The 14,285-nt window shown below is 40.7% G+C and overlaps 1 protein-coding gene across 1 annotated transcript in view; it reads left to right on the top strand.

The window, feature by feature from the left end:
- CTNNA3 (catenin alpha 3) overlaps positions 1-14,285 on the top strand; it is a 928,050-nt gene that overhangs the window by 599,684 nt on the left and 314,081 nt on the right. The window contains exon 10 of the mRNA XM_084634510.1: positions 4,118-4,210. Within this exon, the coding sequence (XP_084490636.1) occupies positions 4,118-4,210 (93 nt within the window). The remainder of the gene's footprint in view (positions 1-4,117; positions 4,211-14,285) is intronic.

Raw genomic sequence — 14,285 nt, 5'->3', positions numbered from 1 at the left:
CAAAATATGTTCTTGTCCTGTGATTTTTATCCTTTTCCACATGCGAAACAGTCATATTTTTCTGTTCCTAGTGGAACACAAGCCTATATAGTTCCTTGTGGTTTATTTCCTTATTCCTTATTTATGCTTTATCATCATTATGGAAGATGTCATGAATTTGCCCAATTCAAGGGAAATGTTTGTTGTGACTGAAGAGCCAACAGAGGAAGCACATGACCATAAAATATTCTGTGTCAAATATGATGTTAAAATGTGTTGGTACCTGAATTCCAGATAAATGAGAATCTTTCTGGCTCTCGAGGTCATTCTCAAACCAAATTATAAGAATGTTTATCAGCATCCTTGGGCCCAGAGGAAGCACAGAGACATCTACAGGAAAGCCAGACATTCCTTTCTGGCCTTTTGCATAGTGAGATGAGTATGGCCATGGTAACATGTGCTTGAATGATTCTTAGCTGCTGTTATGGTCCATAGTAACTGCTGCCCACTGGCACAGATTGAGTCAGCTTTCAGGCTGATCAAATTTATGCCTGGACATCAGTGACCCCCCACAAATTGGGGAAGGGGGCAAAAACTTACTTGAAGATACTTTTGCACCTCCCATCTCCCATCCAGACTCACATTGTGCAGTCCTTGGCTGTATCAGGGAATTGAGGCTTGCAGCTTTAAAAGCTGTGAAGATTTCCCCACCAGACATGTGATCATGATGGATCCTATATTGAACATAGTTTTCTTAACTTTCCTGTAGACTATGAAATGAAACTGGAAACACGTAGGACCATGTAGCAGAGTGGAAATGATGCTAAGATGATTTATTTTAATTTGAAGGAAAATCTCATTGGTTTTTTATTGTATTTTTTTTATTGCTTTACGAAAAGATCTATAATTTTTGCACTTAACCTTTTTGAATGTTTCTTTACATGTGATGGTATATTAATGCAGAGCAAGTGAATGTAATATACTTGAAAAGTGGTTACATTACCCACATAGGCAGTTCAATGTGCGTGGCAAACAAAAAGTCAATTATTTTTAAAAACAGTATATAATTACACTTATTAGTTGTCAAACACGACTGCAAAGGAATCCTGACTTCAAACCAACAAGGGAAAACAACTTTTTAAAGTGAGCCCTTTTTTAGAATTAATGAAGTATCTACTAATTTTTATGATGCTACCTATACCTAAGAACATAAGAATGGTGATAGTGAGTCAGACCAATGGTTCATCAGGCCCAGTACCCTGTTTTCTGGCAGTGGCTTGGGCCAAATGCTTCAGATGGAATGAACAAAACAGGGCAATCCATCCCCCATTGTCCAGTCCCAGTTTCTGGCAGTCAGAGGTTTACGGACACTCAGTGTATAATGTTGCTTCCCTGACCATCTTGGCTAATAGCCATGGATGGACCTATCCTCCATGAACTTATATAATTCTTTTTTTAGCCCAAAAAGAAAAGAGTACTTGTGGCACCTTAGAGACTAACAAATTTATTTGAGCATAAGCTTTCGTGAGCTACAGCTCACTTCATTGGATGCATTCAGTGGAAAAACCCAGTTATACTATTGGCCTTTACAATTTCCACTGACAACAAGTTCCGCAGGTTATGCAACATGTGAAGAAGTACTTCCTGTTGTTTGTTTTAAATCTGCTGCCTATTAATTTAATTGGGTGACCCCTGGCTTTTTTGTTATGTCAAGGGGTAAATAACACTTCCTTATGCACTGTCTTCTCATGATTCATTATTTTGTAGACTGCTATCATATCCCCCATTAGTCATCTCTTTTTCTGAGATGAACAGTTCCAGTTTTTTTAATCTCTCCTCATATGGAAGCTGTTTCATATGTTAAACATTTCTGTTGCCCGGCTCTGTACTTTTTCCAGTTGAAATATATCTTTTTTGAGATTGGGCAACCATAACTGCTTGCAGTATTCAAGGTATGGGCATACTGTGGATTTATATAGTGGCATTATGATATTTTCTGTTTTATTATCTATCTCTTTCCTAATGGTTCCTAACATTCTGTTAGCTTTTTTGACTCTAGCTGCACATTGAGCAGATGTGTTTAAAGAACTATCCATGATGTTTTCATAGAACCTTTTTTAGCAATTGTGTATTATGTACACAATATTTTAGCTAAATGGAAGCCCTGTATAGTACACTGAGGATGAGACTGGAATGCAGGAATTGCAACTCCAGTTATGACATTAACTCTTAGCATTGTCGCCAACTCCTGTGATTTGCAGGTCTTGTGATTTTGAGTGTTTTTCTTAATGTCTCAGCTTTCATTTTGTAAAATATTAAGTTTCTAGATCTCATTGTGGAAGGAAGCTTGAAAACATGATCCTTAAAAACTCAGAAACCCAAAGGCAAATGAAAAGAACCCAACAATTATTATGTTTAAAAAATCATGATTTTTAAACCAATCTCATTATTCTGGAAGCCTTACTGATGATTTTTGAATGCTTAGACTGACAAGGCTGTTTATGTGACCTTGGACAAATTAATTAACTTTTGTTTGTTTTTTTCTAATTGTAAAATTAGGATAATAATAGCCGGTGGCAATAGAACATGATTAATTTACTCATCTTCTATAGAAATAATATCCCAGGAAGTTGGTAAATGAAGATGAAATTAATATTTTTACATCATTTGCAATATGTAAAGCACTGTGTAAATGTTAAACATTACTATATATCGGGGTGGCCAACCTGAGCCTGAGAAGGAGCCAGAATTTACCAATGTACATTGCCAAAGAGCCACAGTAATACGTCAGCAGCCCCCATCCACTCCCCCCTGCTCCCAGCGCCCCCCACCCACTGGCAGCCCCACTGATCAGCACCTCCTGCTCCCTCCCTGCACCTTGCACTCAGCTATTTCATGGCAAGCAGGAGGCTCGGGGGAGGGGGCGGGAAGGGGTGGAGTGGGGGCAGAGCCAGGGGTTGAGCCGTGAGCACCCCTCCGGCACGTTGGAAAGTTGGTGCCTGTAGCTCCAGCCCCAGAGTCGGTGCCTGTACAAGGAGCCGCATATTAACGTCTGAATAGCCACATGTGGCTCCGGAGCCACAGGTTGGCCACCCCTGCTATATACTAAAGGGTCATATTTATTACGGGTATTTAAAGCATTGCATAGGCCACATTTCATAGCCCAGGCCCTGGCCCCAGTAGCCAGGGTGGACGTTGGACAGATGCATATGAAACAAAGCCATTTTGTGGAGATAACTGCAGCCTAATGGGTGAAATAGCTGATGTGGGGAGCTTTTGTGACGTCTAAAGGCTGGGGATGGGAGGATCCATGCTGTTGCAGATCCCGCAGCTCCATCTGTCCCCATGCCTAGCCTCCACTTACCACTTTTGTGTGCTGCCATGCACAGCAGGAGCGGGTGTGCCCCTTCTTCTCTCACATCCAACCACACCTCTTGGGCAGTCAAACCTCTGGAGAACCACCCATGGAAGAGGAGGCTGCATTTGCCCTATGCCAAATAGTAAAATAAACAAACTATACTGGTATAAGGCACCTTTATACTGATATAACCATGTCTGCACTAGGAATTACTGGTGTAACTATTCTGGTAAAAATTAGTGCTTCCCCACACTGAAGTAGTTATATTAATACAAAAACTGTGTGTAGACAGAACTTAGTCCACTGTGTCTGTCAAACAGACTACTCCACCTATTCACACCATGCCAGATCAAGAGTAATGTTGTTTAATGTTTAGGAATCTGCAAGCAGAAAAAAATGGGATGGCAACATAAACAGAAGCCTCTAAGAAATAATAAAACTAAAACCTCATGCAATTTCAAGCTTCCCAATGGCACTGGGGACAAATGTTCTCCCCGGCACTCATTCTAGAGAAAAATCCAGTACTCCGTTGCCAGTGTGCATCGGACCCTAATCAGGAAAGGTTCATAAGATTTCTTCTTGTTTCTACTTACTTTTTCCCCCCCACCCCTTTTCTCCCATAGTCACAGTGTCATTGTTCCAGAATGTTCTTTGCCAAATTAACTTATCAAAGTAAGGCTTCTTGCATGGATTTCTTTCAGTTTAGCAACACAATATTTATTTCTGTGCAATTTATTTTTATGAAAATGAATGCATACTTAAAATACTTTTTTCTTTAAGGTGGCTAATCTTGCTTGTTCACTATCAACTAATGAAGATGGAATTAAAATTGTCCAAATGGCAGCTAATCACATAGAGACTTTGTGCCCACAGGTATGATTTTTTCAATTAATTCCCATCACAAGGCATTGTGTGTAACCCATATCTAGCATAAACTCAATATATAGGCTCATTCACTCCTAAAAATTCAGGCTAAAACAGTAATTCAAAGGGAAACTATTCCATTATTCTCTTTTTACTGTTTGTAAGAGATTGAAACTAAAGAGTAACTAATAAACTGTATAGACTGACAGCATTAAATAATTTGGAAAAGCATACTTTGCTAGAGATATTGCTAGAAATTAACCGGGTTGGATAAACTATGCCAATCCCAAAGCCTAATTGTGGATTCTCTTTGCCCACTATAACAAATACATATTTTTATTTTTATTTGTAACTTTTATATAATTTGATATTTTTTTATTCTTAATGCACATGGGTTTGGGATCTGCTGATTGTCTCCACCCAAGAATTATTGGGCTTTTCTTTTGGGAGGATAAATGACAAGCAGCAAAATAGCAAGTACATTTTCACCAAGAATATTCATGTAAAGGACCAAACATGCGTTTAGTATATTTGAAGGATTCAGTTTGAGTATATTATCCTGTTGAAGTAAACTGAAAGTAAAATTGAGAAATTATATTTCCTCTATTAAAAGAACTATACAGGTTTCTATGTATAGGATAGAAGTGCATCAGCCTTGAGTCTGTTAATTCAAGAAGGTTAGATCTTTAAAGAATAGTACAGCTGATGCAACACCTTTAAGGTTCTTCTCTTTTAACATGTTTGAAAGATTACTGTAGTTGAAATGGGCCACTAAAGACCAAAGATTAACAGTATTTCCTGTTACAAGATCAAGGGATCTGTTCTTCTCTCAGGTTTCAGAGTAGCAGCTGTGTTAGTCTGTATCCGCAAAAAGAAAAGGAGTACTTGTGGCACCTTAGACTAACAAATTTATTTGAGCATGAGCTTTCGTGAGCTACAGCTCACTTCATCGGATGCATGTAGTGGAAAATACGGTGGGGAGATTTTATATGCACAGAGGACATGAACAATGGGTGTTACCATACACACTGTAACAAGAGGGATCAGGTAAGGTGAGCTATTACCAGCAGGAGAGCTGGGGGTGGGGGGGGGGCTTAGTAGTGATAATCAAGATGGGCCATTTCCAGCAGTTGACAAGAAGGTGTGAGGAACAGAAGCAGGCGGGGAATAAACATGGGGAAATAGTTTTACTTTGTGTAATGGCACATCCACTCCCAGTCTTTATTCAAGCCTAAATTAATTGTATCCAGTTTGCAAATTAATTCCAATTCAGCAGTCTCTCATTGGAGTCTGTTTCTGAAGTCTTTTTGTTGAAGAATTGCCACTTTTAGGTCTGTTATTGAGTGACAAAAGAGATCTATCCTTGCAACAAAGCCTGTTGCCAACTGTGTCCACATATCCATTCAGGGGACACCATCATAGGGCCTAATCACATCAGCCACGCTATCAGAGGCTCGTTCACCTGTACATCTACCAATGTGATATATGCCATCATGTGCCAGCAATGCCCCTCTGCCATGTACATTGGCCAAACTGGACAGTCTCTACGTAAAAGAATAAATGGACACAAATCAGAGATCAAGAATTATAACATTCAAAAACCAGTTGGAGAACACTTCAATCTCTTTGGTCACTTGATGTTTTGAGTATGAATTATTAATGATTGTGGAGCACTTCCAATTAAAACAACAACATAAAATAAAATAAAATAAAACAGATGTACATATGCCAAATACTAATTATTAATAATTTATTAATACTGCAGAATTTATTCTTCTCTTACTAAAGCAACATTCCTAGTGAAAGCAATGAATATTTTACCTGAGTAAGGACTAAGAGCAGCACAATTAGGTCCATGGGCTTTAATAATGGCCCAGATCATTTGTTATCAGAAAAAACCCTCCGAAGGGGGAAAGAATGCTCTGAGAATCCCTGCAGCCTCCATGGAACCTGGAGGGAGGAGATCTGCATGCAGCATGTCCCCTATACGCTCGAATCCCTGTGGGGGACAAAATTAGCTGTGGATTGTTTTTACCATTATGCCATGTAGGCATTTCTTTGTGTAAACTAAATTGTTTGATGGGAACCATGGTAGTTTAATTGAAATCTGAAAAGGTTGAATTAAAAAAATCCTTGGGGCCCCAGAATGCTGCAGGTTTGAACAGGAACATTATACTGTGGAAAAATAGATATAGAATTTTCCACCCTCAGAGGAAAAATATTCATATCATTAGAATTCATAGATATAGACTCATATTACATAGCTGTCCTGCACTGCAGCTACAATGAGTAGGAGTGATTCTGAACTGTGGTAGCAATGCGGTTACTCAAATGGAGACTATAAGCATATGTCTTGATATTGCTCACATATAAAAAATACATTGTGGATCTACACCAGAACAGATAGATAGCATTGCTGTTTACATAATTACAGTAGTTCCTGAATTATGTGCCTTCCATACACTTAATGTGGGGGATCTCTTTGAAGAACGTTTAATGTAGATAAATGTCATCACTAAGATAGCAAATAATTAAATAGTAGCTGCAAATAAAAAAGAGATACTTTTCTTGTTACTAGTTGTTTTGTTTTGTACTAAATAATTCTTTTACAGACGCTTTGCAGGCTCAGTAAAAATCCAATATTGATGAAGCTTCTACATAGCAATCACATGTAACTTTTCTTGTATATAGTGAAAAACATGACATTGGCACACGTGGGAAATATTCCCCTTTTATGTTGCAGAGATAGAAATTTGGCAGAAAATTTCCTAATCCATTTCCTAATCCATCTATTTTACACTGTGTGTACAGTGATTCTCACTACAAAGGTTCTTGGGTTTCTCTACAGGTGTTGCTCTAGGACAGACTGGGACCCTCTTACAGATGGCAACTAAACTATTCAGAAATGGGGGAAATGTAGAAGTTAAAAGATTGGGATTTCCCAGAGAAAACAGTACTATATGCAGTACTAAGCTGTTGGAGTGGGTGGGGTTGAAAAGGTTGGGTTCCTTTGCTTCTAGGTTCTTGAGGTTTCTTATTGCTCTCCCCTTCCCTGCCCCTGCCCCTGCCCCGCGGGTAGATGAAACAAGGGATCTGGTCTGCATAATTGTCCATTAAGAGGAGTTGGACAGGAAAAATCACGAGAATTTAGGAGAACGAAGAACCAGCCTGTCTTCTATGGGAGAGTCAAATCCTCTTCTCTAAGGCCTTTGTGATTCTTCCGCCTTTTCTTCTTGTTGCTCTCAGGGTTTGTCTACACTGCAATTAAAAACCCACAGCTGGCCCATGCCAGCTGACTCAGGCTAAAGGGCTGTTCACCTGTGGTGTAGATGTTCAGGCTTGGACTCTAGGATCCAACTTGGGCTGCAGCTGGAGCCAGAATGTCTACACCACAATTAAACAGCCCCTTAGCCCAAGCTCTGTGATCCCAAGTCAGCAGGCATGGGTTAGCTATGGGTGTCTAACTGTAGTGTAGACATACCCTCAGCGGTCTGATCTACTGATAGAGCCCAACAGCAGGGCTGCTGGCTCCAATTAAATCCCCATTCTTTCCCTTCTGACTCCTGCTTCCTCATCCATATTCTCAGTCTCTGCCCATGTGCAAAAAGTGAAAAACTGGAAGAAAGTTTGAATTCATATTTTTTCCTAACATTTTGTTTTTCATGGCAATATGGTTAATATAGTTATGACTTTTACCATGGTTGATGCTCTGTTAAACATCCCCATCAGAGCACAGCTTCTTAATTCCAATGCCCCAATCTGGAGTAGAGAGAGACTTGACATTTTGTTCACATGCGTGTAAATATAGCTTCTGTAAATTTATTCTTTTAGTCAGTTTATCCTTTCTCTGGATATGTGGTGATAAATTGAGAAAAGCTGTATTAGGAGGATATATAAGGAGTTCACCTCTTTTGAGTGTGAAGTTATCTTTAACAGTTTAAATACTAATAATTAAATAATAATCATGGAACACCTTCCTGGTAAAACAAAAACAAGTTTATATCCCTTGACTTGCCAGAAATGTATATAAGCTATTACTACCAGTCCATTCTTTCTTTGACTTGAACCCAATGACAGGATATTTCTAGAACAGGTTTATGAACTAATGCAGAAAGTTTGCAGAAAACACATTTACAGCAAAACAAAATTTCCTTTTCCAGAGATTGGTCTTATCTGTGTAATATAGATAACATGGAAAGAAAAATGATTATCTTAGAAAAAGTGAAAAACAATATTAAATGGGGCAGGACACAAAAACTGCTATTTGTATTCATGCCTGATTTTGGGTCAGAGCCAGTGTTCACGTTCAAATATGAATATTGGCTCTAAAGGCTGAGCATATTGAGAACAGTTTATCATTCCAAGAGAAATATTGTTTGTTTGTATTGGGCTGCACTGGGCAATTCTGTGCATGCAAAAATTAGAGCCAGGGACAATTATGTAAGAGATGAATGGTGAAATCCTAGTTTTCTATGAAGGACCTATGCAAGGGTGAACGTGTGGAGCAGGATTATACATATTTGTTACAAGAGCCCCCTTGCCCAAAGAGGCCTGAATGGATTGAGGGAAGAGAGACTTATGGGGCAGGATATGCTGCAGGGGTTACCTTACTGCTCACTTTTGAAAAAGAACTACACACCCGACTAAGCACATGCACACACACAACCAGCAAACATGCTGCAGATTTCAGTGTACGGGGTAGCTGGCTGAGAACCAAGATATGTGCCCTAGCTGCCACTGATGCTATGTTACCTGATATGGAAGCTGGCTTCCTCTTAGTCTCCTGACACTCTCCTGAGTCCTAGCTAGGGATTCTACTGCTTGTGAGAAGCATTCAGACCTCCATTCTCCTTTCTAACATCACAGCCACATATTACAGGCTGGGCTTTGCCTCTAGGTATTTATAAAGCAAAGGATAAATGGGGATTTTCAAAGGCACAAATTATGGTTAGGCACTTAGCTCCCATTGACTTTCAATTATTCCTATTACTGTCAATGGTAGTTACACAAGTAACTGATATTTGTGAAATCACCCCTGAGGTCTATGGATTTATTAATTTGTTTGGTTGGGTGTAGTTGGAGTGGTCAGCAGGCTTAGGATGAGCTAAGGAAAGAGAATGATTTATTCCCTTTGCCTTAGAAGCTGTTGTGGTCAAATGTGATACTTTTCTTGAAAATACAGAAGGCATAGAGCACTTGATACAGACACAGCGGCGAAATGAGGACAGACACATGGATGTATTTAAGCGGCAGGCCACAATTTTATTAAACTTTAACACAGGGAGAGGCCTGCTCCCCACCCATTGTCCATACTTTGCTATACCAGGCATTTAATAATAGGTTCCAATGTGAGTGTAAGAGGGCTCCTCCCCTGTAACCTGTAATTCTGAGTAGACTCTGCTCAGCCTACCCCCCAGAACTCACCTAACTCTAAGTCCTGGCACCCTCCTCCCCAAAAGAGGGACAAAGGGTACAGAAGGGTAGAAACCTTGGCCTGCGAGGGCCACAAAGTCTGATCTCAGGGTATGTCTACACTGCAATGTAAACCTGAGCTCTGATTCAGGCTCAAGCCTAACCCCACTTCTGTCCACATACAAATCACGCTAACCCAAGGCACGCTAACACAGGGTCCCAGGACCATGTGTGGCTGCAGGGTCTGAGCCCAGGTCAGGCATTCTCCCAAGGTTCAAGCCTCATTGCTTTGCAATATAGGTGCAACCCACTTGATTCAGGTCCTGGAAGTCCTCCAAAAAGTATCCCACAATCCCATCTGTCAACTTCCTTTGTCCTCTTTATCCTAAGAATCTTGAACCTACTGTATTGAAAATGAAAGCAACCACCCTTGGTATACTGCAGCAGCTTAGTAAGTCAATATTAACTCATCTGTTGTCTTCTGACCACTGAGCTGCAAACACACCATCAGAGAACCTTCTGTGTTTGCAATGGAAACCGAAGACGATTAATGGGAGTACAGCCTGATTTTGGAAAAGCTCTGGTGCAAGGCCAGCAAAAGTGTGGACTTTAGTAAGAGTATCAGGAATGACCACGCATGCTAGCAAATAGTGAACAAGCTGTCAGCTTTGCAAATTTATTGTGCTCATGACCAGTGCAGGCAGCAGATTAAGCCACTCAAGAGTGAGTACTGGAGAACCAGGAACCAGAACTGCACCACTGGCAACTTGCAAAAAATCATGCCTGTTTTATGAGGAGTTTGACCAGTGCTGGGCACTGCACCCAGCACGGAGCCAAGGATGACCTGGTCAGTTGGGATGGTGCCCTGCTGGCCCAAGAATCTAGCATGGGGGCTTATGACAGCCAGCAGCAGGCACCGAGTGGGGACAGTGAAGTTACTCTGTTGCTGAAACTGGTTCCAGAGCAGTTTTTGTGGCAGGAGCAGCACATTCTGGGTCCATACTCAGAGGAGCTGATGCACCCTCCAAGGAAGAGCCCACTGTGGAGCCTTCAGCAAACAAATACCAGACTGAAGCTGCCCCTAAGCCTGGTAAGTTTCTGGATCCGTATTAATGTTCATTAATACTGTAATGGGAGGGATTTCAGCTCTATGAACCAATGCAAAAGTTATGAGAAGCTCCAGCTAGCAGTGTGTATCTGCTAATGGCAAATTGTATGCCAGTGGCGTGGCTCCCTTCCAACTCTCCTCTCCCTTCCCCCTCCCGTGTCCCCGATGTGGAGTTCAAAATGGGGACTGGGACATGCAAACAGTAAAGAACACCTTTAATGTATTTTTTTACTGGAAAGGCAAATATTTTTGCTAGGGCCATTCCTGTTTCTTAAAAATAATAACCTTACATGGGCATGCCTCAGATAGATACTAAGCACATTCCTTCTTAAAACACTGTGGCTTGAAGGCAAAAAACTCCCTGGGCCTATGGGAGGAAAAAGTTTCTTCCTGCCCCCCCCCACCCGCCCTCATCCCCACCCCAATGAGCGATTGGTTAGACCTGCAGCATCTGTCAGGCCAGATTTCCATTCCTAGTTCCAAATCAGTAGGGCGGTGCTGCCAGAACAGAGCTGAGAGGCTCCACATGGTCCCCATTCCAGATTATATCCCTAGATCTGGGGAATAAAACCTAGCACTCCTCTTGGGGAGCCAGTTTTGAATACAGCTGCGGAAATCTGACCAATGAGCACCCTTCCCTCTGAAACTGGCCAAGAATCTATCCGGTATCCCTCTCAGAAAATGTCTCCTAATTAGTTCCTCACTGTCTGCTGGGACTATCCCCTTTCACAACCAGTCCTATCGAGTTTCCCTACCTATTGAGGCAGGTGGGTGGCATTTCTATGACTATAAACTTAATGGCTTATTTCAGATGGAACCAACAAAGTGAAGGTTTGGGGTGTGTAGAACAGGTTTAATAGAAATCATAATGACTCCCAGCTGAAGTAAAATGCTACATGAAGCACTGAGATCACATTTTGGCTTCACGTTTATGGGGGAAAAGTGTGTTGGGGTTGATTGTCTAATGTGCTGTCAGTGTCTGTAATGTCTTTTTTTGTCTAGTCTCGCAAATACTCCATAGTAGAATGTCCATTGAGTTCAGTGGGAATTTTGTACCTGGACTACTTACAGTGTCAGACCTTTTGATTGCATGTTAGGAGGAATTAAATACTGGCAGTATATTTCTATTTGCACTAAGCTTTAAACTATTTTTATTGATACAGTAAAATTGAACAATGTCCGTAAGTGCACCCTTTTTCTCCAGTCTTCACACTAACCTGCCCCATCTATTGATTTTATTAATATTCAATATATGGATAACTCAGTATATTGAATATAATTTCTGTCTTACTTCTCCATAGCAGCTCTCTCTACTAGATAGACTTTTACAATACATTTCAAGTATGTCCAAGCAGAATTAGATGTGGGCAAAGAGAATCTTATTTAATAAGAGCCACTATGAGTCTTCAGTAAGCCCTTTGACCTAAACACATTTTCAGGTTCAGAACAACTGGGTTAACTATTTTTCCCCTTTTTTTGTAGGCCTCTGCATTTCTTGATTCCAATTCTAGTCATGGCCAGAAGCCTTGAAATCCTGTGAGATAAACTATTCTGGCTTAATTGGAAATGGGAGATACATGAAATCTCTTTGTTAATCCTCTTCCTGTGACATTTCCAACCAAGGCTCAGAAAAAGGTTTGGATAAGCATCCAAAGTTTTCAAAGATTATCTGAATCGACTCAGAAACCTGTACATCCATCAGAAGGAGAAGTAAGAAAGGCAGATGGGAGGTGTTTGGATCATGGCAGCTTGATCAATAGAGGGGAAAGATGGGTCCTGGCTAGAGCTGGGCAATTTTTTTTTTGACAGATTTTTTGTGTGTGAAAAAAATTTGACAACACTGAAATATTTCAGAAAGTGTGCGAACAAGTGCAAACAGTGAAACCATGTACACGAGAGAAACCCCCTATTGTGGCACGTCACCTTTCCATCCTTCTCCTTTCTCTTCTCTCCCCAATTACCAGGTTCTTGGCACTTTAGAAGGAGGGTGGAGGCATCCACAGAGGAGAGGGGTCAATATGTAGGGTTGCAGGGGGTGAGGTTGTCTCCCCACTCCTGGGGCACAATTATATTTGCTACCCAGCCATGGAGTCTTCCAAGCTGCTTCTGGACTGCAGCACAGGGTAGCATACAGAGGAGTCAGGCCGTGTGAGTGATGCAGCAGGAGCTGCTATCTTGTGGTCATTCGTGATATGAGCTGCTCAAACAGCTGTTTCTGCTGAGCTCAGTCCTCCTCCCTTAGCTCCCATTCATGTTTCAGAAACTGCAAAGCAAGTGCCTACTCCTGTGCTGAAACCCTGTTGTCAAGCTGTGCAGCCAGTTTGAGCCTTTCCTCCTACTTCGGGATACCTTTCCTCTAGCCACAAGTCCTTCTGTCTTTGTTACTCGAATCTGCTTGTTGGCGCTCTCCAGAAACTGAGCTATAAGTTAATCAGGGAAATGCTTCCTCTTTGAACAGTCCATGGAGGTATTTTGGCCTAAGCTCCTGCTGCAGTGTGAGCAAGCTGAGGAGGTACTGCAGCTGGTAGAGGTTGAGGGGCCTGGAACAGGACAAGACACAGAGGGTTATTGTTTCAAATAGTTCAGTGCAGGAACACAGAAAAAATCCGTGTGGAATTCAGAGGACATAAAATGACAGTTTTACAAACTGAACTGAAATGAATGGTAGAGGGTTGCTTCGGACCACAGAAGATTCTTGGACAGAGCCTCGTTAATCACAGCAAAAGAAGCGCAGGCACAAGAGTAAGTTAAAACCACAAAGCTGCTTTTTGATTTTAGAAAATTGCAAAACTACTTGGGTTTGGCAGTGGAGTGGGGCCAGGGTGTTAATGTCGTCAGCGGCTGTGCTACAAAAGCTCTTTCTATGATTTCAAGCCATTTTTTGGATGACATAATTCTTGTGGTACCTGACTGGGAAAGGAAGATGCTATTGAATACTGTCTCTGAATTTAAGGCCATAACTCTTCTAAAACAAGTTTAATTCTATAATAGTCAATATTAAAATGCAGTCAGTAGTGAGACCCTTAGTATTTGGTTCCAGGTTGTGTAAACAATGTTGTTGATAAGCACATTGACAGTTACGTCTGTTCCTATTTTTATATACGCCATTCCTTTTTTCACCTTTTGATATTAATGAAAATAGCAGAATAAGTGGCATGTTCCTGGACAATATAATTATCATTCCTTAATGTCATTCTCTTTTTGTGTTTGTGAACCTTGTATGCTTTAACTATCGTTGACATTAGTCCCTCACTTTAGTTGACTATTAAAACACCAAAGAGCATGCTTTGTATAAGCTGAATCTTCTGACTCTGTAAATTTGTTAATCCTTTTAGTTGCCAGAGTGGCATAAAGGAGCCTTAGTGTAACCAAGAATCAGAACCATAGTAGCTAAGGCTTTACAAGCAGTGAGGGTATATATATGTCACATAACCTTTCTAAAAAATCTCATTAAACTATTTGAAAAACTGTTTTTCTCTAATGTATGTGTCATATGGGACTGTATCATGGTGTTGTATGATATAAACATTTTATGGTGATACATCTTGATTTTAATAAGGTTTT

This window comes from Lepidochelys olivacea, assembly GCF_965140295.1.
Source record: "Lepidochelys olivacea isolate rLepOli2 genome assembly, chromosome: 7".
Taxonomy (NCBI): Eukaryota; Metazoa; Chordata; order Testudines; family Cheloniidae; genus Lepidochelys; species Lepidochelys olivacea.
This window is presented reverse-complemented; position numbering and strand designations above follow the sequence as displayed.